Below are 24,071 nucleotides of genomic sequence, written 5' to 3'. Positions count from 1 at the left end.
ATGCATATATGTGAATGATAAAAGTAAATTGCACATTTGTCTAAGGAAATCTAAGGTGCTTCATGAAATGTTTTGTAAAAGATACGTTCATTAAATTTCAACATTTTCCTAATGGTCTTGTGCTTCTTTAGACCAAAACAAAGGAAAGACATATTATTTTTGTTATTTATAGCAGAGTATGGTATAATTTTAATGGTCTGGCCCACTTGACATCTACCGAGGCCGTATGTGGCCCACAATGTGAAATGAGTTTGACACCCCTGCTTTATTTAAACAGGACCAAAGAATTAGCTCTCAGTCTCAGAAAGGATGATGACTACTCCCTTATGCTTATCTCTTACATGTGTCCTATTGTTCTTGTGACAGTAAGTTTTACTGTTTGCATTATTGTCAGTATGTATTCCAAACAGTATGAACATTGAGAAGTAATAGCATTAACATTGCCCTATTTCTCTGGAAATAACATCAGCATCTGCACTTTTCCTACCTTTGTAGATCCTGGCGGGTTCTACCATATTCTCAACAATTAATTGATTTTAAAATCAAAATACTGTACATAAATTTGTCTTTCCACGTTAACATGCTGTTTATGCGTTTACAAACCATGGCTCAAACAGGGAGAAATATTGTATCTCAACAAGATTTTCTTTAAACAGCCTTGTAGTGGTCATTTTGCTTTATTGTTGTATATGTGATAGTTGTTCCATGTACATCACTTTGTATGCAGTGATGGCTGTTTGAAAGTGTTCTATAAATACAGTCGAGTTGAGTTGAGAGTCATTACATGCATAGTTTTTGCAATATTTTTACCCGCCTTCCACCCCAAAAAAACAAACAAACCCAAACAGATTAGGTAAACAAACAAACCTCTTCATCCAGGTGAGTAATCAATTGATTTATTGGAATTTCAGTCAACTGTACTGTTTTAATTCGTCTGACATAACAATTGGATTTTCTTGTAAATGTAGTATCATAAATCAACATCCAGCACTGAATATTAAATCGGGTTGTGATAAAGCTCCGGTGTCAAATGTCATTTCATTGCTCTATTTCTGCTGTTCAGCACTTACCAGTCAGAGCACAGATGCTGGTGTAGCAATTCCTTCGGTTAAAACAGCAGAATATCTCCTTAAAAGTTTTCCTCATTTCCTGACTCCTGAAGGCATAGATCAATGGATCAATGACAGAATTGCACATGATGAGGATTAGGTACATGTTAAAGTGGGACATGAAGCACACGCAGTAGACCTTCCGTGGACAGGATATCATCAGGATGAGATGGAGGAAGAAGGGAGCCCAGCAGACAATGAAGATCCCCAGTAGAATGGTCAGTGTGATGGCGCCCTTCATGCTTCTCCGCTGTTGGATGGTGTTGCAACTGGAAAGAGCAGCAATGCGCTTGACATGCGAGCGTGCCAGCATGAACATGTGGCTGTAAAGGGATGCCATGATGAGCAGCATGCTGAAGAACATGGCCACAAGGCAGATGATGACAGAGGTGGTATCGGAGTAGATGATGAAGATTATCCCGCAGCCTATGCAGAAGGTCCAGATTCCCCCAATAATGCAGCCAGCTCGCTTCACTGTCATGATGTTGTGGTACCTCAGTGCATAGAAGATGGTAATGTATCTGTAGATAACAAAAACATCACGTTCATGTTACTGTTGATTTGGGAAATAAGACTATTTAGCACGGAAACTGTCGGCCTCCACCAGTATGCAGTGGAGGCGCTCGACTTTTATCCTTGGGGTGGCCAAGGCTATCTCAGGGGACCCGCAAAACAAAAACTTGTACATACGTTATCAACAATCAACATCATTTTTACATTGAAAAAATGCACGCACGTATACTTACTCTTTCACAGTTACTCACAATCACTCATACACATATATTTATTTGTATATAAATAAATATTTGATTTTTTTTTTTTTTTTTTTTTTTTTACTTAATCACTTCATGAAGGGGACCAAACAACACATTTTAAATTGAATGAACCTACACTGTAGACAAAATACATGGGCGAGAGGCAGTTTTCACTCTGGACTTCTTGCCAGCCAATCACATGGCACATATTAATGACGAAGCATTTAGACTCACATTCACACCTGCATGCTTTTGGAATGTGGGATGACGCCAGAGTACTCAGAGAAAACTTACAGAAGCAGGGGGAGAATATGCAAACTCCAAACATACTCTCCTAAATCTAGATTTGAACCTCTCTTGAGGCAGGCATACCTTACCACTACCCTACCGCTATGCTCAAGTGATGTCATTAATGATTTTATTAACTTTAATTATAAGTATTTGCCTTGAGAGCTGTTTATAAAAGACATAAATTAAACAAGAATGACTTGAGAAGGGATTTTTCACATTTTCCTCTGTTTGTTGAAGTAGAAGTTTCAGATGGTGATTACCTGTCCACAGCAATGGCCACGAGACTGCACATTGATGCTACCACAGAGATACAGATCATGGAATCAAAAACATTATCCATGTGTCGAATGAAGTGCTCCTCCACCACCAGCTGTCTGTTGTTGAGCATGTAAATGACGACAGTTTCCCAGCCGTTGGACACACTAACTAGCATGTCAGCTACAGCCAAACTGCAAAAGAAAGAAGATACATTTAATGACAAAAAGCCCTATTCTTCAGAAAGCGACACATGCTTTCCTTTCTAAGTTAAAACAACAACAACAAATACAGTTCTTTATTTTCACATTTACTTTGATGAAAGTGATCATGACAAAGTAGACATTAAAAAAAATCAGGAATTATTTGTAATTTATCATCATTATATTTAAAAAAAAATCAATTGGGGCACTTTAGCATTGACATTAGACATATTACAGTCATGCTAGAAAATCCAGAGCTAAGTTTTAACTTTTGAAATGTTCATCACACCACCTTCAGGCTCTCGTCACAAGGGAAAGTATTAAATGCTATCTCTTGGGCAATCTTTCTGGGAAGACAAGCATCTTAAATGTAATAATTTTTTGGTCGATGCGCAAATGACATGCTTATCTTGCTTCACTGCAAGGTTTTTTTTTGTGCCTTTTGTGGGTCTTTCTCCGTTATGCCATGTTAGCTAGCTTCAAGGCATTCTTTTACACGCAAGATTTCCTTTGAGTGACCTTTCTTTTGACTGGCTGATTTTGAATGTCAGCGTAGATAAGATAAATTAAGAAAACCTTTAATAGTCTCGCAATGGAGAAATTCGCAATTCACAGCAGCAAAGTTATGAAAGGAAGGAGTAGAACAACAAAATAAGATAAAGATAAGACAAGATATCCTTTATTTGTCCCACACTGGGGAAATTTACAGCCTCCAGCAGCAAGAATGTAGGCAGAAAGAAGAAGAAAAAACAAAAAAACACAGTTCAATTAAGTGCAATATAAATACAAAATGGATAAATCGCAGTGCTATTTACAGTTGTTTTCCACATCATTTAATTATTATTAATATTATTGTTGCTATTTTTTATTCAGCAGCCTGACAGCAGTTGGTAGGAACGAGCGTCGGTATCTCTCTTTCTTGCAGCGTGGGTGTAACAGTCTCTGGCTGAAGGAGCTACCTAGTGCTGTCAGGGCGGGCTGGAGAGGGTGGGAGGGACTGTCCATCATAGCTTTTAGCTTAGTTAGCATCCTTCTGTTGCCCACCTCCTCCAGAGTGTCAAGGGAGCAGCCCAGGACAGAACTGGCCTTCCTGACGAGTCGCTCCAGTCTCTTTCTGTCCCAGGCTGAGATGCTGCCTGACCAGCAGACAATGCCATAATGGATGGCCGAGGCCACCACCGAGTTATAGAAAGTCTTAAGGAGCGACCCCTGAACCCCAAAAGACCTCAGTTTCCTGAGTAGGAAGAGTCGGCTCTGTCTTTTCCTAATCAGGGTGTCCGTGTTTGTAGACCAGTCCAGTTTGTTGTTCAGAAGAACACCTAGGTACTTGTAGGAGGTCACCCTCTCTATGTCCATACCCTGGATGTTCATCGGTGCTGGTGAGGACTGTTTCCTGCAGAAATCCACAACCAACTCCTTAGTTTTCCTAGGGTTGATCTGGAGGAGATTTTGCTGGCACCAGTCCACAAAGTCCTTCGTCATTCCCCTGTACTCCCGATCGTCCCCCTCTGTAATGAGGCCAACAATCGCAGAGTCATTGGAGAACTTCTGAAGGTGGCAATTTGGAGTGGCGTGTCTGAAGTCCGAGGTGTAGAGGATGAACAGGAATGGAGCCAGAACAGTCCCCTGCGGCGCTCCAGTGCTGCAGAGAAGCCTGTCCGACTCACAGCTCTGCAACCTCACGTTCTGCGGCCGATTTGTGAGGTAGTCTGTGATCCATGCTGTGAGATGGTGGTCCACTCCGGCGTTCTGCAGTTTGCCTCCCAGCAAGTTGGGCTGGATGGTGTTGAAGGCACTGGAGAAATCAAAGAACATGATTCTCACAGTGCTCCCAGCCTTCTCCAAGTGTGACAGCACTGAGTGGAGGAGGTAGATAATGGCGTCTTCCACGCCGATGCCAGGCTGATAGGCAAACTGCAGCGGGTCCAGTGCCGGGCTCACCAGCGGTCGAAGGTGGGCGAGGACGAGTCTCTCCAGCGTCTTCATCAGATGAGACGTCAGCGCCACCGGTCTGTAGCTGTTCAGCTCCTTAGGGTGGGGGGTCTTGGGCACTGGGACCAGGCACGAAGTTTTCCACAGCTGTGGAGCTCTGCCCAGCTTCAGGCTCAGGTTGAACATGTGCTGGACAATGTCACACAGCTGGTCAGAGCAGGTCCTGAGGAGCCGGGAACTGATCTTGTCTGGACCTGCTGCCTTCCTCACATTCATCTTCCTCAGTTGGTTCCTCACCTGCTCTGTTGTGACGGACAGGCAGGAACCAGGTGACAGACTGGGTTGATGAGAGCTGGTTGAAAGAGGAGGGGGAGGAGAAGAAGTCCTCAGTGAGAGTGGTTGCAGTTGGTGGTTGGGGGAAGGGACAGACGACTGGTCGAATATAGGAGCTGCTGGAAAGGCAGCCACTCTCGCGGCGCCATTTTGAAGTCAAAATAACAAAAATAACACAACACAACACATAGGACACAGACAGTCGTGCAATCTTCACCACTTTTCTGCATACACTTTGTTGTCTGAAGCAGTTATAGATGAAAGAGGAGAGGATCAAAGTGTCCTTTCACCAGTGGATCAGAGACGTCATGCTGAAAATGTGCACACGTCTGCTACAAGCTAAGTTTTGAAAGCAAACACAAAGCTATAGTGTCCACTGACGGAAAGAGATTAGTTCCCTTCTAGTTGGCATATTTACTCAGTTATGCAAGCAGCTAATCATATCATGCCCTGCTATGACGTCTCCCAAAAAAGAGAAGAGCTCATTGCCGATGACAGCCAATATTAGCTGTTATTCAAACCTTGACTTGAAAATCACTGTAAGCATCAAACCGGTAATCGGCCGCCAACCTGTATGTATTGCTCATAAAGATATTTATTTTTGTGAACACACTGACCGTATGAATAATGATTTCTGACAAGAATGATCACATTGATGTAACATGGAAGGAAAGAGATAAATATCAATACAGTCCCCCTCCGTGAGTCGTCACCTTACCGTGGTGCAGGGGTTTGTGTGTCCCAATGATCCTAGGAGCTAAGTTGTCTGGGGCTTTATGCCCCTGGCAGGGTCACCCATGGCAAACAGGTTCTAGGTGAGGGGCCAGACAAAGCACGGCTCAAAGACCCCTTATGATGACAAAAATATATGGACCAAGGTTTCCCTTGCCCGGACGCGGGTCACCGGGGCCCCCCTCTGGAGCCAGGCCTGGAGGTGGGGCTCGTTGGCAAGCGCCTGGTGGCCGGGCCTACACCCATGGGGCCTGGCCGGGCACAGCCCGAAGAGGCAACGTGAGTCCCCCTTCCCATGGGCTCACCACCCATGAGAGGGGCCAAAGGGGTCGGGTGCAATGTGAGCTGGGCGGCAGCCAAAGGCGGGGACCCTGGCGGTCCGATCCTCGGCTGCAGAAGCTAGCTCTTGGGACATGGAATGTCACCTCTCTGGCAGGGAAGGAGCCCGAGCTGGTGTGTGAGGTAGAGAATTTCCGACTGGATATAGTCGGACTTGCCTCCACACACAGCCTGGGTTCTGGTACCAGTTCTCTCGAGAGGGGTTGGACTCTCTTCCACTCTGGAGTTGCTCACGGTGAGAGGCGCAGAGCAGGTGTGGGCATACTCATTGCCCCCCGGCTCAGTGCCTGTACATTGGGGTTCACACCGGTAGACGAGAGGGTTGCCTCCCTCCGCCTTCGGGTGGGTGGACGGGTCCTGACTGTGGTTTGTGCATATGCACCAAACAGCAGCTCAGCATACCCACCCTTTTTGGAGTCCTTGGAGGGTGTGCTGGAGAGTACTCCTGCTGGGGACTCCCTTGTTCTGCTGGGGGACTTCAATGCTCACGTGGGCAATGACAGTGAGACCTGGAGGTGCGTGATTGGGAGGAACGGCCCCCCCGATCAGAACTCGAGTGGTGTTTTGTTATTGGACTTCTGTGCTCGTCACGGATTGTCCATAAAGAACACCTTGTTCAAACATAAGGGTGTCCATATGTGCACTTGGCACCAGGACACCCTAGGCCGCAGTTCGATGATCGACTTTGTAGTTGTATCATCGGATTTGCGGCCGCATGTTCTGGACACTCGGGTGAAGAGAGGGGCGGAGCTGTCAACTGATCACCACCTGGTGGTGAGTAGGCTCCGATGGTGGGGGAAGATGCCGGTCCGTCCTGGCAGACCCAAACGTATTGTGAGGGTTTGTTGGGAGCGTCTGGCGGAATCCCCTGTCAGAAGGAGTTTCAACTCCCACCTCCGACAGAGCTTTTCCCGTGTTCTGGGGGAGGCGGGGGACATTGACCATGTTCCGTGCCTCTATTGTTGAGGCGGCCAATCTGAGTTGTGGCCGTAAGGTGGTTGGTGCCTGTCGTGGCGGCAACCCCCGTACTCGCTGGTGGACACCAGCAGTAAGGGATGCCGTCAAGCTGAAGAAGGAGTCCTATCGAGCCTTTATGGCCTGTGGGACCCCAGAGGCAGCTGACAGGTATCGACTGGCCAAGCGGAACGCAGCTTCGGTGGTCGCCGAGGCAAAAACCCGAGCGTGGGAAGAGTTCGGTGAGGCCATGGAAGCCGACTTCCGGACGGCTTCGAGGAAATTCTGGTCCACCATCCGACGTCTCAGGAGGGGGAAGCAGTGCACCACTAACACTGTGTACAGTGGGGATGGGGCGCTGCTGACTTCGACTCGGGACGTTGTGAACCGGTGGGCAGAGTACTTCGAAGACCTCCTCAACTCCACCAACACGCCTTCCTTGGAGGAAGCAGAGCCTGGGGACTCTGAGGTGGGCTCTCCTATCTCTGTGGTTTAAGTCACTGATGTGGTTAAAAAGCTTCTCGGTGGCAAGGCCCCAGGGGTGGATGAGATCCGCCCGGAGTTCCTCAAGGCTCTGGATGTTGTGGGGCTGTCCTGGTTGACACGCCTCTGCAACATCGCGTGGTCAACAGGGAGAGTGCCTCTGGATTGGCAGACCGGGGTGGTAGTCCCTCTCTTTAAAAGGGGGGACCGGAGGGTGTGTTCCAACTACAGAGGGATCACACTCCTCAGCCTCCCTGGTAAGGTCTATTCAGGGGTGCTGGAGAGGAGGGTCCGTCAGGAAGTCGAGCCTCAGATTGAGGAGGAGCAGTGTGGTTTTCGTCCCGGCCGTGGAACAGTGGACCAGCTCTACACCCTTAGCAGGGTCCTCGAGGGTATGTGGGAATTCGCCCAACCAGTCTACATGTGTTTTGTGGACTTGGAGAAGGCGTTTGACCGTGTCCCTCGCGGTGTTCTGTGGGGGGTGCTTCGTGGGTATGGGGTACCGAACCCCCTGATACGGGCTGTTCGGTCACTATACCACCGATGTCAGAGTTTGGTTCGCATTGCCGGCAGTAAGTCGGAATCGTTTCCAGTGGGGGTAGGACTCCGCCAAGGCTGCCCTTTGTCGCCGATTCTGTTCATAACCTTTATGGACAGAATTTCTAGGCACAGCCGAAGCGTTGAGGGGGTCCGTTTTGGGGGCCTCAGTATTGCATCCCTGCTTTTTGCAGATGATGTGGTGCTGTTGGCTCCTTCAAACAGGGCTCTCCAACTCTCACTGGAGCGTTTCGCAGCCGAGTGTGAGGCGGTTGGGATGAAGATCAGCACCTCCAAATCTGAAACCATGGTCCTCAGTCGGAAAAGGGTGGAGTGCCCCCTACGGGTCGGGGAGGAGATCTTGCCCCAAGTGGAGGAGTTCAAGTATCTTGGGGTCTTGTTCACGAGTGGGGGCAGGAGGGAGCGGGAGATCGACAGGCGGATCGGTGCAGCGTCTGCTGTGATGCGGACGTTGTATCGGTCTGTCGTGGTGAAGAAGGAGCTGAGCCAAAGGGCGAAGCTCTCAATTTACCGGTCGATCTACGTTCCAACCCTCATCTATGGTCACCAGCTTTGAAGCAACCTTCTTTGAAGTCGGTCGTGTTTTCCCGGTGCTCTGTGCTGTCATTTACCGTCCTCCCAAATACAACAAAGACTTTTTAAGCGACTTTTCAACCTTTCTTGTGGAAATCAGGCTGAGATATGATCATATCCTCCTAATGGGGGATTTTAATATCCATGTGTGCTGTCCGGAAAAAACGCTAGCAAAGGACTTCTTAAGACTTATCGACTCTTTTAATTTCGTGCAGTATGTGACCAGCCCGACACATGAACAAGGTCATATTTTAGACCTTGTCCTTGCTTATGGTCTACCGGTGTCAAATCTGGAAGTCCTTGAAAATGGGATTTCTGATCACATGGCAGTTTTATTTGACGTAGTCTTATCGCATGCTGCTGTGAAATCTGCCGCTCCTAGTTTTAAACGCCGAATTTTTAACCCTCGCACTGCTAGTCGTTTCTCTGATGCCTTTAATAACCTTTGCGTACCCTCGTCTAACACAGAGGAACTCACCTCTTGGTTCAACTCATCATGCCGTGCCATGCAGGAGGTTCTCCCGAATGTTGGCGCATCAGTCTTGGATATCATCAACAGCAGCCTCTCTTCTGGTGTAGTTCCCCAACAGTTTAAACATGCTATGGTGCAACCCTTGATCAAGAAACCTGGTCTTGATCCAGATGTGCTGTCAAGTTTCAGGCCCATTTCCAAACTGCCTTTCATTTCCAAAATTCTGGAAAAAGTGGTGCACATGCAGTTGAAATTTTTCTTGGATGAACATAACATCTTGGAGGTCTTCCAGTCAGGTTTCAAGACGATGCATAGCACGGAGTCAGCCCTGTTACGCGTTTCTAATGACATCCTCCTGGCAAATGACTCTGGAGACCACGTGTGTCTAGTTTTATTGGACTTAACTGCAGCATTTGATACAGTGGATCACAGTATTCTGCTGACTCGTTTGCAGCACTTGGTGGGCATTGGTGGCAGTGCTCTTGAGTGGTTTAGGTCCTATTTAGCTGACAGAACCTTCTGTGTCAGCCTTGGCTGTTCTGAGTCACGCACTGCTCCCCTGTCATGTGGTGTTCCACAGGGCTCAATTCTGGGGCCTCTGCTGTTCTCGCTGTATCTGCTCCCATTGGGTTCCATCTGAAGATATCACCTATGTTATATGTTTATCTTAAAACTTTGTATCATAGACAGGTCGACTTTGACTATTAGGTCTCTGTCCTGAACATCCGCTACTTAAAACAAAGAATGTAGTGTGAAGCTGGGCTCCTATTTCCCCTTGAGTGATTAACAGCCCCCCAAGTGTTTTCTTTTGCGTCTCCCACCTTGGGAAAGTCCCTGAAGGCTGTCAAGTGCCTTCGAAGAGGAACCCTAATCTCAAGATTTGTGGACCAACAGATATGGTCTGTACTTTGTCAAAATGCCAAAATCGAACTTTGCTTGACTTTCTTTGTTTCAGATTTTTACATGAGGGGAAGGACTGCCCGCCCCTAATTAATATAATTAACATACTATGCCTATATGTACGTGTGACTGTAGTTGCTCGGGGCTTCCTGATGAAATCTGAGACTCACAGGAGCCCGAATCGATTCGTGTTGTGCCCTGAACGTTCAGTAAAACATCTTGCAAGAACTTCTCCATTTCCAGCCTCTGACTTTTGCACATCAACTCAGCCCGAATCAAACGAACACGCGGAGGACCTGGGGAAGTGGAGAACGGTCAAGGGATCCCGCCGTGTCGACAACAACACACTTCCCCCTGTTTGATCATCCTCCAACAATTGGTGACCCCGACGTGATTCGAGCTGATTGTCGGTCAACAGGCAGAATTTCGGCGCGCCATAATTGATAAGGTAAGAGGACATTTATCCTCTCGATTGATTTTCTGCCCTGTTGACTGATATGATGTGATGATTCACGTTTGATTTGAGACCAAATTAGTTTGGGGCTGGTAATTGAGAAACCCAGTTTAAACGTATTACTAGGTGTATTTCGCTCTAATTCTGAGTTCTAGAAATAATAATTCCTCGTTTTACGTTTTAAACCGGTTTAAACGTATTACTGGGTGTACTCCGCTTGAATTATCGAGTTATAGGAGTAATAATTCCTCGTTTTGCGGCTTAAACCAAAGGCCTAAAATAACCGGTAAAGAAGAGAAGTACAAGAGAATAAGAGAAATACAAGTGAATAAGGAAAAAGGGAAAGAAAAAAAAACTCGTCTTCAGGGAGGTTGTCTCGTTCTGTTAAGAATCCTAGAGACTAGAATTCCTCGAGGAAGACGAGTTGATTTTAAGACAAATACAAGTGAAGTACAAGAGAATAAGGAAAAAGGGAAAGGAAAAACTCGTCTTCAGGGAGGTTGTCTCGTTCTGTTAAGAATCCTAGAGACTAGAATTCCTCGAGGAAGACGAGTTGATTTTAAGACTGATCTTATTTTAGGCGGGGTTGTTTCGTTCTGTCAAGAATTTTAGAAACAGGAATTCCTCAAATTTAATAAGATCATAAAGAGAATACAGGAGAATTCACTTGTACAGAGATTCGCGAATAAAGAGGTTCGCGAATAAAGAGGTTTGCGAATAAAGAGGTTTGCGAATAAAGAGGTTTGCGAATAAAGAGGTTCGCGAATACAGAGGTTCGCGAATAAAGAGGTTCGTGAGTCAGAAGTTTGTGGACAACGAAGTTCACGGATATTAAATACTGCAGTTCGCGAATAAAATGGGTTCCCGGGAAAAAGAATAAAGGGAGTCACACATTTCAATTTACAGCATAAGGTAGGGCGAGATTGATAGGGAAAGAATTGACCTCCATTTGTGTGACGTTAATTAAATAAATAAGGCCGCTAAGAAAATAAAAAGAGGAGGGGAGAGGAGGAGTTTGTAATCTGTGCGTCGTGTCTTTGTTTGTAATCTGTGTGTCGTGTCTTTATTTGTAATCTGTGTGTCGTGTCCTTGTTTGTAATTTGTTTTGTGTTGTTAAAGTATAAAGATGGATGGGGAATTCGATAGGGAGTTGGAGTGGTTCGATACCCGTGTTATTCCAAACCATGGCCGTAGTGTGCTGCTGAGTGATCAAGTGAGAAGTGCATGTAGTGTGTGTGTGGGCGCTTTGCCAGAGAAAAGTAGGGAAGAAAAAAGGGATGAACTGAGAGAGTGGGTGAGAGAATGTTGTGACAAGGGCTGGTTCCCGCCGATGTCTTCGGCTGCGTGCTTGGTGACTCTGATGAAAGAAGTAGAAAAAGCATGTTTGAATAAAAAGGAAAAATTGGAGGAAGATGTGAAAAGAACAAACAAGTTGTCTCCGAGAGGCAGGAAGGTGAGAGGAAGTCTAAAGAAAGTTGAAAAATGGACAAAAAATGCCAGACTGTTGGCAATGGGCTATGCTGTAAAACAGTCAAGAAAAGAATCTCAGACAGAAAGTGTGAGAGTCAAGCAGCTGCCCTCTGCGCCGCCATCCTATTGTGAGTCTGCCGTGGGGCGACAAAGTGTGCCTATTAACCCTTTCACCGACTCACCTTACGCAAACGTAAAACAAATGCTTAAAGATACATCTGTACCAGTTTGTCCTATCTTGTCAGTTTATGGAGGCAGCCTACAAGTGGACTGGGATGGAGTTGGCGCTGCGGGTCGACCACCTTCTGATCCGACCAGACAGACAGCTGCGGACTCGCTGGCTGCAGGAGTCACTGCTTCAATCGACATGATACAAAAAGACTTTGACGAACTAATGAAATACAGGCGTGAGCCGCGGCAATTGCTAGACGGAGCTATAAAATTTAAAAGTTTGTTGACAAGACATCAGGTAGTGCCGAGGAATGTTAGTGACGAGCTACTCGCACTCTTAAAAGACGCAGAGGAGAAAGCACACAGACAAGAAGAGGAAGAGGTGAGACGCAGCCGTGAGGCTAGAGATGTTATTTTTGAAGAGAGACAGAAGGAGATAGAGGAGGGGGAACGACGGAAGGATATGGCGACTGTGAATACACACCTATACATGTCCCAGCTGCAGAAGGAGATGACTGACATGAAAAGCGAGTTACAGAGCCTTAAAGATACACATCCAGACTCACCACTGAGTACATCGCGACACACTGAAATCGACACCTCAGTACATGCAGATGCTTCACAGAGCCCGCGAGGCATGTACACTCGTTCTATGGGAGGGATTGCTTTCCAAGCTCCCATGATATCCAAGGTGGACCCTGTGTAGGGATGTCAAGCAATGTATTATAAACCATTCACCCCCTCTGACCTCAGTCTGATGTTGCAGAAACTTCCTCCCATGCAGAATGGTGGAGAGAGCTGGCTGAAAGCCGTCCAGCGCGCCACGACAGGTCAAATTCTCACAGCAGGTGACGTAAGAGCATTGATGACGCAATCGTGCCCGCTGTCTCAGTTAGAGACTCTTTTGAAACAATCGGGACTTACAGACATTATGGACAACATCGCACTTACTAGCACACAGTTTATGAAAATACTGACAGCATTAGATGCTTTGTTCCCCATACCCGAGGTCGTTATCTCTGACTTGATGTTTGCTCCAAAGTCAGATGAGGATGCAGCAGTATTTATTGATCGCGCTCAAGTCGATTTTGCGCTAAAAACAGGTCATCAACCCACTGACTCCTCTCTTTATTCCCAAGTATTTCGGGCGGCTGTGCTAAAAGGGGTTCCCAAATCCGTAGTCCAGTCCATGGAATCAAACCCTGATCTCCCTGGCGCTGACCACGCTCGCTGGCTGTCTCACCTGAAGCACCATCTACGGAGACATAGTAAAGATAACGAAACAAAAAATGAAAAGCGAAAGAACGTTGAATCCCAATTGACTATTATGCAGCTCCAAAGCTTGCAGAAAAAGGAGGAGCCCGTGACTCCACCAGCTGCTAACACCTCATCACCTTCTGTCTTTTCTGAGTGCATGATGTATCAGTCGGGACCATTCAGGGGTCGGAGAGCGCCCCCTGGTGACCAAGGACAATGTTTTAACTGTGGCAAAATGGGCCACTGGGCACGTGACTGCCGAGCCAGACCACAAGGACAAAGATGGGGGGGCAGAGGCAGAGGACAACAAAGGAGCTACGACAGAGGAGGCTACGCACAGTCACGTGGCAGGGGAGACTACAACCAACAATCCTATAACGAGCCACCACAACAGACTGTCATGCCACCTCTACAACCTGGCCCTCCTCAACCACCAAACCAACAATACCTGCCACCGACTGCCGGTCAATATTCGCAATGATGGGGCCCTGGATCCACTAGCCGCGGTCTGCAGGAACCGATGATCAACTTGACGGTAGGAGGAACTTCTCTACCTTTCATGGTCGACACTGGAGCGCGACATTCCACCGTCATGACCTTACCACCAGAAAGTTCCCTTACTACCGGCGGCATCTCATTAGTTGGATTCAAGGGAGAGGAAACCACCCTGCACATGACTACCCCTGTCCGCACTCAATGTTACTCACAAACGTTGATGCACTCTTTTGTCTTTGCACCAAATTGTCCAGTGAACCTGTTGGGTCGTGATCTCCTCATCAAGATGGCCCCGATCATAAAATGCAGCCCTGATGGACTCACTTTGGAGTTCCCTGATGGGAACTCCTGCCACTGCTCTACTCAATCTGTCTACACGGACGCTCAACTATTACAGCTATTCGAGGGACAAGTTACCTCACCTGCAATTGCCTGTGCCACAGCTGACATCTACTGGGCGAGAGTGGACACAGATTCAACTGATTGGAGGAAGGCGGAGAGTTTCTGGACGAAATGGTCGCCTTGGGTTCGCAGCCTTCGCACTTATGACATGGTGTCGGACTGCATGCATTGCACACTCTACTATGACAGAAAAAGTGATGAAGTGTACAGTGAAGCATTTAAGGAAGTTGAGGGAAACACGTGGCAATTGAACATGGGCGATTTGTTTGTAGGAAAGCCAGGAGTAGCCTTTTCGGTTTCTCTAACAGACGAACAACAAAAATGGTACATGATGGCAGATCCGTCCGACCCGTATATGCCACCCTGCCATCCACATGTCTCGCTGATGGTTTCTCCACAACACACAGCCAAGGATCTTGGTCCATTCGTGAGGGAGTGTACAACGGCGACTGATTGTTCTTGAACATAATCTTTTGGACAGGCATCATGGCAGAGAAATGACCGATAGTGATCTCGCTGCATCCATGCTCGAACAACTTCCACAGCACTTGTGGGCCACCGACTCAACAGACGTGGGACGATGCAACGTCACTCCAGTCATTTTTCAAATAAAACCCGAGCCGATTTATATTCCACAGTATCCAACTAAAGAATCAGGGCGTCTCGGTATAACAGACACAATAAATGGGTTGCTGGAAGCGGGTGTTCTATGCAAAATTCCGCGTTCGCGATATAACACTCCCATCCTACCCGTAGAGAAAAAGAATACCGGAAAATACCGCATGGTTCACGATCTACGCGCCATCAATGCTGCTGTCTTGACACCTACCTTGCCTGTTCCCAACCCGCATTCTACCTTATCTCAACTTGCACCATCCCACACTCATTTCGCTTGTATAGACTTGGCGAATGCTTTCTTTTGCATCCCGCTTGATGACTCCATGATGGAGTATTTCGCATTCACATGGAATAGTGAGTGCTATTCGTACAACCGACTGCCACAAGGCTTTGTTCTCTCTCCAGGCCTGTTCAATGCCTATTTGAAGCAACTTTTGGCGCCACTAATTCTCCCAGCCGGAGTACTATTGATCCAATATGTTGATGACATTCTGCTGGCTGCTCCTTCTGAAACTGTGTGTGTTGAAGCCACACGATCCCTGCTTGCTCACTTGGCAACGATTGGCTTGAAATGCTCGAAGAGCAAACTTCAAATCGCACGCCCTCAAGTTTCATTCCTTGGGCGGCTCATTTCGAGACACGGGACAGGCATGTCACCTTCACACAAGGATGACATCTTGCACCATCCCAAACCCACCAATGTCAAGCAAATGCTTGCCTTCCTGGGACTTTGTAATTATTCTCGACACCATGTTCCAGACTTCGTTGAACTCACACGTCCTTTGCGCGCCATGGTTAATGACCAAGGCATGCGAAACTTGACTCACTCTCTTACCTGGACTTCTGATGCAGACCAATCGTTTATCAGCTTGAAACAGTTTCTTTCCTCTGCGGCCTCGTTGGCCATTCCAGACTACACCAAAATGTTCTTTCTTGATGTGTCTGAAAAATCAAGCAGTGTGTCTGCTGTGCTTTTTCAGAAAGGGGGAGTTGGTGAACGATACACTTGCTTGTATGCATCCACTCCACTTGACGTATATGAACAACGACATCCTTTATGTGCGGCTTTTGCCTCAGCTCTTGCTCGGCTCGTTCAGAAAACATCGCACATAGTTTTACATCATCCACTCACTATCCGCACATCACACAGCACTGTACAATACGTCACAAGCCAGGCATTCACCATGACAGGAGGGAGACAAAGAAAAATCGAGACAATACTAACCCAACCCCACATCTTGTTTACGCACGAAGGCGTCAACATGGCGGAAGGAATGATGGAAGGAAAACCACACTGCTGCACACAGCGGATAGTGGACGAAAACACGCTCAGAGAAGAACTGTATGAGACACCATTGAATAATCCAGACATGATACTGTTTACAGATGGCTGTTGCTTCAAAGGAGAAAAAGGACTCCAGTCGGGATTCGCTGTGACACGAATGACGGATGACGACTTCACGACGGTAGTAGCAAAAAGACTAACAGGTCCCCAATCAGCACAGAGAGCTGAACTGATTGCGGTTCAAACAGCTTTAATGCTAGCCCAGGGAAAAACTGCCAACATTTACACTGACTCAGCATATGTGCACGTGGTAATACACACGGCTCTGGCTGAGTGGCAACGAAATGATTTTGTGACTGCTGTAGGAACGCCAATTAAGCATCATCAAGACATCCTAGCATTGCGAGATGCCTTAATGCTGCCCAAAGCAGTGGCCATCATTAAATGCAAAGGACATTCCAAACGCTCAGACTTTGTAGCAAAAGGAAATGATTCGGCTGATAAGGCGGCGAAAGAGGCAGCAGGCTATCATCTTCCCACATTGCAACTAATGATCAGTGAGAATGAATTAACCGATAGGGAAGAGGTGAATGAGGATACGGTCAAGTTGTGGCAAGAGCAAGCCAGTCCAGAAGAAAAGAGTGTGTGGAAGTCGAAAGGGGGTGCAAAGAGTGATAATGGAATATGGAAGAAGGATGGGAGATGCATCCCACCACAAAAACAGTTGAAACAGTTGATAAGTGAAGCCCATGGAGTGTGCCATGTAGGCGTGGATGAAACACTGAGACGACTCCACACCTGGTGGCACCCTTTCATGAGAACGATTGTAAAAAGTGAACTACAGGACGGTAGTGTTTGTAGCAGGTACAACAGCATGCCTACGACGAAGCCACCACAGGGCACTCACGATCCGGACGTGACTGCTCCTGGTCAAGTGGTTTCGATGGATTTCACTGACATGATCAAACCAGTGTCAGGATACAGGTATTTGTTGGTAATTGTGGATTCTTTTTCAGGATGGCCAGAAGCCTATCCATGCAAAACGGAAACAGCGAACGTTGTGGCTAAACACTTGATCAATCATTACATTCCGACTCATGGGTTCCCAAAGAAAATCAGGTCCGATAACGGAACTCATTTCAAAAACAAACATCTACAAGAAGTAGAGAGGGCCCTGGGTTTAAAACACTCTTTTGGTTCAGTGTACCACCCACAGTCCCAAGGTCAAGTTGAAAGAATGAACAGGAACATCAAAGAAAAATTAGCAAAAGCATTAGCATCGTCTAAGCTAAATTGGGTACAGGCTCTCCCAATTGCCTTAATGAATGTAAGGATGTCACTAAATTCAGCCAAAGGGTGGACACCATTTGAATGTCATACCAACAGACCGTTTCCGGCACCAACAGCTCCACTGGAGGAATCGCAGGTGGAGGGACCGCCTGGGCTGCGACAGCTGACCTTTACGTTCTCCAGCCTGACCGAAAAACAGGCCGATGCTCCACCGCTAATGAATGTTTGTGAACTTGTGTGGTTAAAGGTTCTGAAAAGGAAGTGGTCGGAACCCAGGTGGACGGGTCCATACAAGGTGACGGAGAGGACTTCATCTGCGGTTCGCCTGCAAGGAAAGGGAGACACGTGGTTCCACTTGACGTCTACCAGACCAGCTTGAGGCCCCACAGGGATCAGCTTCCATCACATCAACAGCCAGGGAGACCAGCCTGGGACGACTACAACGCCTGACGACTTCGAAACAACGCTCGACGAATCCCGAACAGAGCCAGACGACTCCAAATTGAACCCGGCAACAGACAACGCAGGAGCAACTTCCACCCAGGAAAACTGCAATCCAACAGCAGCTGAGCTCACATCTTGAGAAAGAAAAAAAAAAAAAAAAAACACACACACAGCATTCCCAGCGACTCACCCTGAATTCAAGTGGTCTGCCCTAAAATTGTCATCACACTCAAAGTATCCACCGACGATGATCGCCAAGTATTTGATCGGTTTGTTGCTTGTGCAACTCGCATCCACCAGGCGAGAAACTCCCCTCTCGTCGAACGAACGCTGCCCCACTCCCAAAGCTATCACTTATACCACCGTGGGATACGGAGGAATACTCTCCTCCTCAGCCTCCACCAGAGAGGGCATCTGCTTGCATATGATAGGAAACACCCAAATGACTTTTGAATTTGACGCATGCACAATGTTTTCATGATCACTGCCATTTTTGCATGCTGGAATTACACATTAGTGTTTTTGACGTTTACGTTATTATTGTCACATTTCATATCGTTTTGAATTTATCTCACCAATGTATTTGCTGTTGAAACATCACCTTTACATAATGTTTTCAGATGCATTTAAGGGTTTCGGACTCTTACGAGTCCGAGAGAGGGAAAGCTTTTTCAAACAAGTTTTCGGACTCTTTCGAGTCCGAGAGAGGGATTGAAGATATCACCTATGTTATATGTTTATCTTAAAACTTTGTATCATAGACAGGTCGACTTTGACTATTAGGTCTCTGTCCTGAACATCCGCTACTTAAAACAAAGAATGTAGTGTGAAGCTGGGCTCCTATTTCCCCTTGAGTGATTAACAGCCCCCCAAGTGTTTTCTTTTGCGTCTCCCACCTTGGGAAAGTCCCTGAAGGCTGTCAAGTGCCTTCGAAGAGGAACCCTAATCTCAAGATTTGTGGACCAACAGATATGGTCTGTACTTTGTCAAAATGCCAAAATCGAACTTTGCTTGACTTTCTTTGTTTCAGATTTTTACATGAGGGGAAGGACTGCCCGCCCCTAATTAATATAATTAACATACTATGCCTATATGTACTTGTGACTGTAGTTGCTCGGGGCTTCCTGATGAAATCTGAGACTCACAGGAGCCCGAATCGATTCGTGTTGTGCCCTGAACGTTCAGTAAAACATCTTGCAAGAACTTCTCCATTTCCAGCCTCTGACTTTTGCACATCAACTCAGCCCGAATCAAACGAACACGCGGAGGACCTGGGGAAGTGGAGAACGGTCAAGGGATCCCGCCGTGTCGACAACAACACACTTCCCCCTGTTTGATCATCCTCCAACACATCTTAAGGAAACATGGTATTCCCTTCCACTGCTATGCAGATGACTGCCAGATCTATGTCCCACTGAGCAAGAAAGACGCCTTCTCATTAAGACCACTCCTATCCTGTGTGGAAGAAATCAAAACCTGGATGGCACAAAATTTCTTGAGATTCAATGAAAAGAAGACAGAGGTGATATTGTTTGGTCCCAGTGGCCCTTGTACATTCCATCCTGTAGACTTGGGCCCCCTGTCTCCTTATCTTAAGTCAACAGTCTCAAACTTGGGCCTTAAACTGGACAGTGATTTCAAACTCGATGAGCAAATTGGTGCCGTTGTTAAATCCAGCTTCTTTCACCTTAGACAGCTGGCCAAAATAAAACCTCTCCTCTCACATGAACACTTTGAGACAGTAATTCATGCCTTTGTCACATCCTGGCTCGATTACTGCAATGCCCTTTACTTTGGAGTCAGCCAGTCCTCCATTAAGCGCCTTCAGCTGGTCCAGAATGCCGCTGCTCGCCTCTTGACTGGTACTCGTAAGAGGGAGCACATAACTCCTACTCTGGCATCCCTTCACTGGCTCCCCATTCATTTTAGAGTTATTTTCAAGATCCTCTTATTTGTTTTCAAATCTCTGAATAATCTCGCGCCACCTTACCTCTCTGAGCTCATCCGCCCCTACACACCTGCCCGGCGCCTCAGGTCTGTGGACCAGACCTTATTAGAAGTACCAAGAACTAAACTGAGGCTCAGAGGGGATCGAGCCTTTTCTGTTGCTGGTCCCTCTCTCTGGAATGACCTCCCACTGAACATTCGGCAAGCCTCCTCGCTGCCCATCTTCAAAACCCTCCTCAAAACTCACTTGTATTCTTTGGCATTCGACTCAGCATGACTTAGATTTGTTCTTGGTTTTACTGTTTGGTGCTTTCTACCGCCTTTATTACCGATTTGTCTTACTGTTTATTGTGCATGTTAAATTGCTCCATGTAAAGCACTTTGTATGCAGCGATGGCTGTTTGAAAGTGCTCTATAAATACTGTTGACTTGACGAGCTATGGGTCGTGACCGAAAGAACGAGATCCCGGTTACAAGCGGGCGAAATGAGTTTTCTCCGCAGGGTGTCCGGGCTCTCCCTTAGAGATAAGGTGAGAAGCTCGGTCATCCGGGAGGGGCTCAGAGTCGAGCCGCTTCTCCTCCACATCGAGAGGAGCCAGATGAGGTGGCTTGGGCATCTGATTCGGATGCCTCCTGAGCGCCTCCCTGGTGAGGTGTTCCGGGCATGTCCCACCGGGAGGAGACCCTGAGGAAGACCCAGGACACGCTGGAGAGACTATGTCACCCAGCTGGCCTGGGAACGTCTCGGGATCCCCCGGGGAGAGCTGGAAGAAGTAGCTAGGGAGAGGGAAGTCTGGGCTTCCCTGCTAAAGCTGTTGCCCCCGCGACCCGGCCCCGGATAAGCGGTAGATGATGGATGGATGGATGGATGGATGGATCAATACAGTCATTCATTTCTGCACATCTGTGGTTCGCACGGTGTAAGTGTGCTTTTGTGTCACTGAGCTTCATAGAATTTATAAACAACAATTACAAAACAACAAAATGTACAATACTATGTAAAAATAGCTTATTCAAAGTAACTTGAGAGACACATACTGTACATAATAAAGATTACCGGTAAACTGGTAATGAGAAATCTGCCCGTTCAAGATGATGTTTTTGACCAACTTTAATAGCTTGAAAAAGAGCACTCTCGACATTTCCAATGCAAATTATCTTGAAAATCCAATAAAAGGACAGCAAATATTACTAAAGATAAAATGGATACATGGATGGATGCATACATGGATAATAAAAACAGGTCTAGCACGGCCCCTTAAATTAATACCTCTGATAGTCTATGAAAATGTCCTCATTATTATCTTTTTAAAGGAAGAGTAGTGTAGTAAATAAACATTGCTTAATTTAAATATTGAAAACAACTTTGGTCAGATTGATAGTGTGCTATATCTCTTTCATTAATTAAATTTCTGAAAAGAGAGAGAGAGCGAGAGAGAAAAAGTGAATAAGTGTGTATTACATATGGCTAATGCTATTGCTAGCTTGATTCATAGTAGAGTACAATAGAAAACTGTAAATGAGTCCTGTATTTAGCAGATATGCCAGCGATATCGCTCAGCATTCGCCAGGCCTGCTCTTTTTTCATTTGGTGCCAGTATTTGTAGCAGGAGTTGTCAAAAAGTTGCAGTTGTCCAGAAATAACGACAAATATTTTAAACTGTGATGCATACAGTGTTCCCTTGTTACTCAAAGTTTGGTTATTGCAGCACTCAGTCTATCACGGGGTTTTCATTTGTGACCATAACTTGTGGGTTTGCCATTTTATTTTGTGTTTCTTCTTGCTATTTTCTTCCTTCTAAGTTGGACCAGTCAGAAAATGTTGATTTTCTTTGAGGGAAAATTCGTTTTACAAAAATTCCATGAACATTGGAGCTTGTGGCCCCCAAAATCCCTGTTCCCTCATTTTGTGTGCGTTCGTAAATCTGCTCTGAGCGCAAGGCTTCACTCAGACTATTTGGAAACTCGGAACGTTTTGAAAATGTACTAGTAAAAGTACTAACGTCCAGAGCGTCAGGCAGTACAGGGAAAGTAAACAGTTGAAGCACAAGCTTCTGATTGGCTGTGTTCAAAAATTAATGCAAACAGAGTGTGCTTTGCCTCCAGCAACACACGAGGGTGTCGGCTTAGAGGGACAGTTTGGTGAGCTAAATATTGGCATTTATATAATAGGTCAGTATGTAATAATGATGTCAGCATGAAAATTCAACCCCCTAAAACATTTTGCCACCAATTGTCTCACCCTCTTTTGGTGTCTGACTTACTCCTTTTTTCCATCTTAGCCTGTCTACATAGCAGCGAAGACGCAAGCACTGAAATACGTTTTGTTTCCCGGCTTGGTTTGACACATTCTGTTGTCACCTAGTGTTTGAAATGGTGACCAATCGAAATTCATGTGAATTTGAGTTGAGTGCATGGATACTGTGGCCTGGTGGGCCAGTGGTTAGCGCATCGATCTCACAGTGCAGAGGTGCCGGGTTCAATTCCAGCTATGGCCTCCCTGTGTGTGTACCTCCTGGTACTCCGGTTTCCTCCCACATTCCAAAAAAAATGCATGTCAGGCTGATTGGACGCTCTAAATTGTCCCTAGGTGTGAGTGTGAGCACGGATGATTGTTCCTCTCTGTGTGCCCTGCGATTGGCTGGCAACTGGTTCAGGGTATCCTCCGCCTACTGCCCGAAGACGGCTGGGGTAGGCTCAAGCGCGACCCTTGTGAGAATAAGTGGATCGGAAAATAGATGTATGGATGTATGGAAGGATGCATGGTTACTTGAATAAAGAGTAGCGTAACTATGTCACAACAACTCCTAATTGTGATCCTATCATTTTCCAATCCTTCATAGATGTCAAACTTAAACGATGTCACAGACTCATTTTGACCTATCTAATGCATGAGACCTTAAAGATCTTTCATGTGTGTGTGAAATTCTCACCACGCCCATAATAATAATAATAATAACAATAATAATAATATATATTGTTAAATTAATGAATACACACACAGGCACTGTAAGTGTGCAAAACAGTGCCAGTCCCAAACAAAGTAATGATCGATTTATAATAGAAATGTATTGGATGTTGGTGCAAGTAGCCTTAATGATACGGCTGGTCTGTGTATATTTTGGTTTTGTGCTTAGAAGTTGAACCCTTACCTGCAGACGAAAAAGTACATGGGTGAATGAAGGTTCTTGTTCTTTACTATGGCTGTAATAACCAGGATGTTCTCTAAAAGGGAGATGATCCCAAGCGTCAGAAAGACCTAAGAGAGAGCATGTTGGTTGAAAAAAAAATAGCACCAAGTGGATTTATGATTTGTGAATACAGATAAGATGTTGACCCCTGATATGTGACATCGATATGCCACTTTTTATTGGCCTTGCAAACATGACCTGGAAAAAGAACCCGTGTAGTTTTGTTGCTGTGTCTACGACATGCTATTACTTTCAATAACTTGTCGCATGCTGCTGGCAGAGAAACCAGTCATTGAAGTTTTATTTTCATTGTTAAGGTTAACAATTACAGTAAGTGGTGCCTAAGAGACTGGTTTGCTTCCCAAATTCTTGTGGAAATGTGTAAAAAATATCTGAGGTGGTTAGATTGAACGGTAACATTACAAACAGGGACTTACCTCCACAGCAATGTGGACTTGCTCACATGCTGCAGGTTGGCTGGTTCCGCCATTGTCTAGCAGGCTGGAGTTGGAGAGGGATGGCAAAGTCGAGTTACCCATGAACATCTCCTCTTTGTAGGAGGGCCCGAGAGACACGTTCATCCCTGTCGGAGCTCTGATCCAAATCACTGTCATTCAAGTCAAGATGGCCTTTTCTGTAGGCTGACAGAGACAGTACATGGCAAAGGTGTCATTTCAGGCACAATTAGAATTTGTACACTTTTTCTGCTGTAGACTGAAGTGTCAGCTGCCTGATTTTAAACTACTAACACATTTGCTGAGCTGAGACGAAACAAGACTTAAAATTTTCAGGATGTATATGCACATCGTTCATGCTGATTTGCACTCTAGCCAAACTAGCAGAAAACGTTCTTCAGAATATTCCTGACTCGTGTTAGCTTTTTTCCTTCCTTGTCAAAGAAAAAATATGCCATCATCCACTTCAGTGACAGATTCATCGGAAGCAAATCATCATAACATTTTTAAGGCGAAAGACTCGGAGATTCTTCATGGACCAAGACAGTGCCCAGATCTCAACCCATTAGAGCACAAACGCCAGGTCTGCAGGCAGGATCTGTTCATTCACATTTTATGTGGCCTTTGAGATTGACTCCAAACTTGTTATTCAGCAATAAAGTGATAACAATCAAATGTAATGAATGTAATTTGATGCAGCTCA

The 24,071-nt window shown here is 46.1% G+C and overlaps 1 protein-coding gene and 2 long non-coding RNA genes across 3 annotated transcripts; 1 reads left to right on the top strand and 2 right to left on the bottom strand.

Annotated features, from left to right (window-relative positions):
* Nucleotides 1-918: 918 nt before the first annotated feature.
* Nucleotides 919-23,547, bottom strand: mc5ra (melanocortin 5a receptor). The gene is made up of 4 exons (XM_086113225.1): nt 23,351-23,547; nt 22,875-22,981; nt 2,416-2,604; nt 919-1,630 (listed from the first exon to the last, which is right to left on the bottom strand). The coding sequence occupies exons 1-4, from the start codon at nt 23,525-23,527 to the stop codon at nt 1,060-1,062; spliced, it is 1,044 nt and encodes a 347-aa protein (XP_085969351.1). The 5' UTR covers nt 23,528-23,547; the 3' UTR covers nt 919-1,059.
* On the bottom strand, nt 11,143-13,030 carry LOC147203466 (uncharacterized). The gene is made up of 3 exons (XR_015101156.1): nt 12,733-13,030; nt 12,469-12,499; nt 11,143-11,700 (listed from the first exon to the last, which is right to left on the bottom strand). It is a non-coding gene; the product is annotated as an uncharacterized LOC147203466 (long non-coding RNA).
* LOC147203465 (uncharacterized) lies at nt 13,644-18,978 on the top strand. The gene is made up of 2 exons (XR_015101155.1): nt 13,644-16,222; nt 17,579-18,978. It is a non-coding gene; the product is annotated as an uncharacterized LOC147203465 (long non-coding RNA).
* Nucleotides 23,548-24,071: the final 524 nt, after the last annotated feature.

This window comes from Hippocampus guttulatus, chromosome 6 (genome assembly GCF_054856545.1).
Source record: "Hippocampus guttulatus isolate MCC_2025c chromosome 6, RoL_Hgut_1.0, whole genome shotgun sequence".
Lineage (NCBI taxonomy): Eukaryota > Metazoa > Chordata > Actinopteri > Syngnathiformes > Syngnathidae > Hippocampus > Hippocampus guttulatus.
This window is presented reverse-complemented; position numbering and strand designations above follow the sequence as displayed.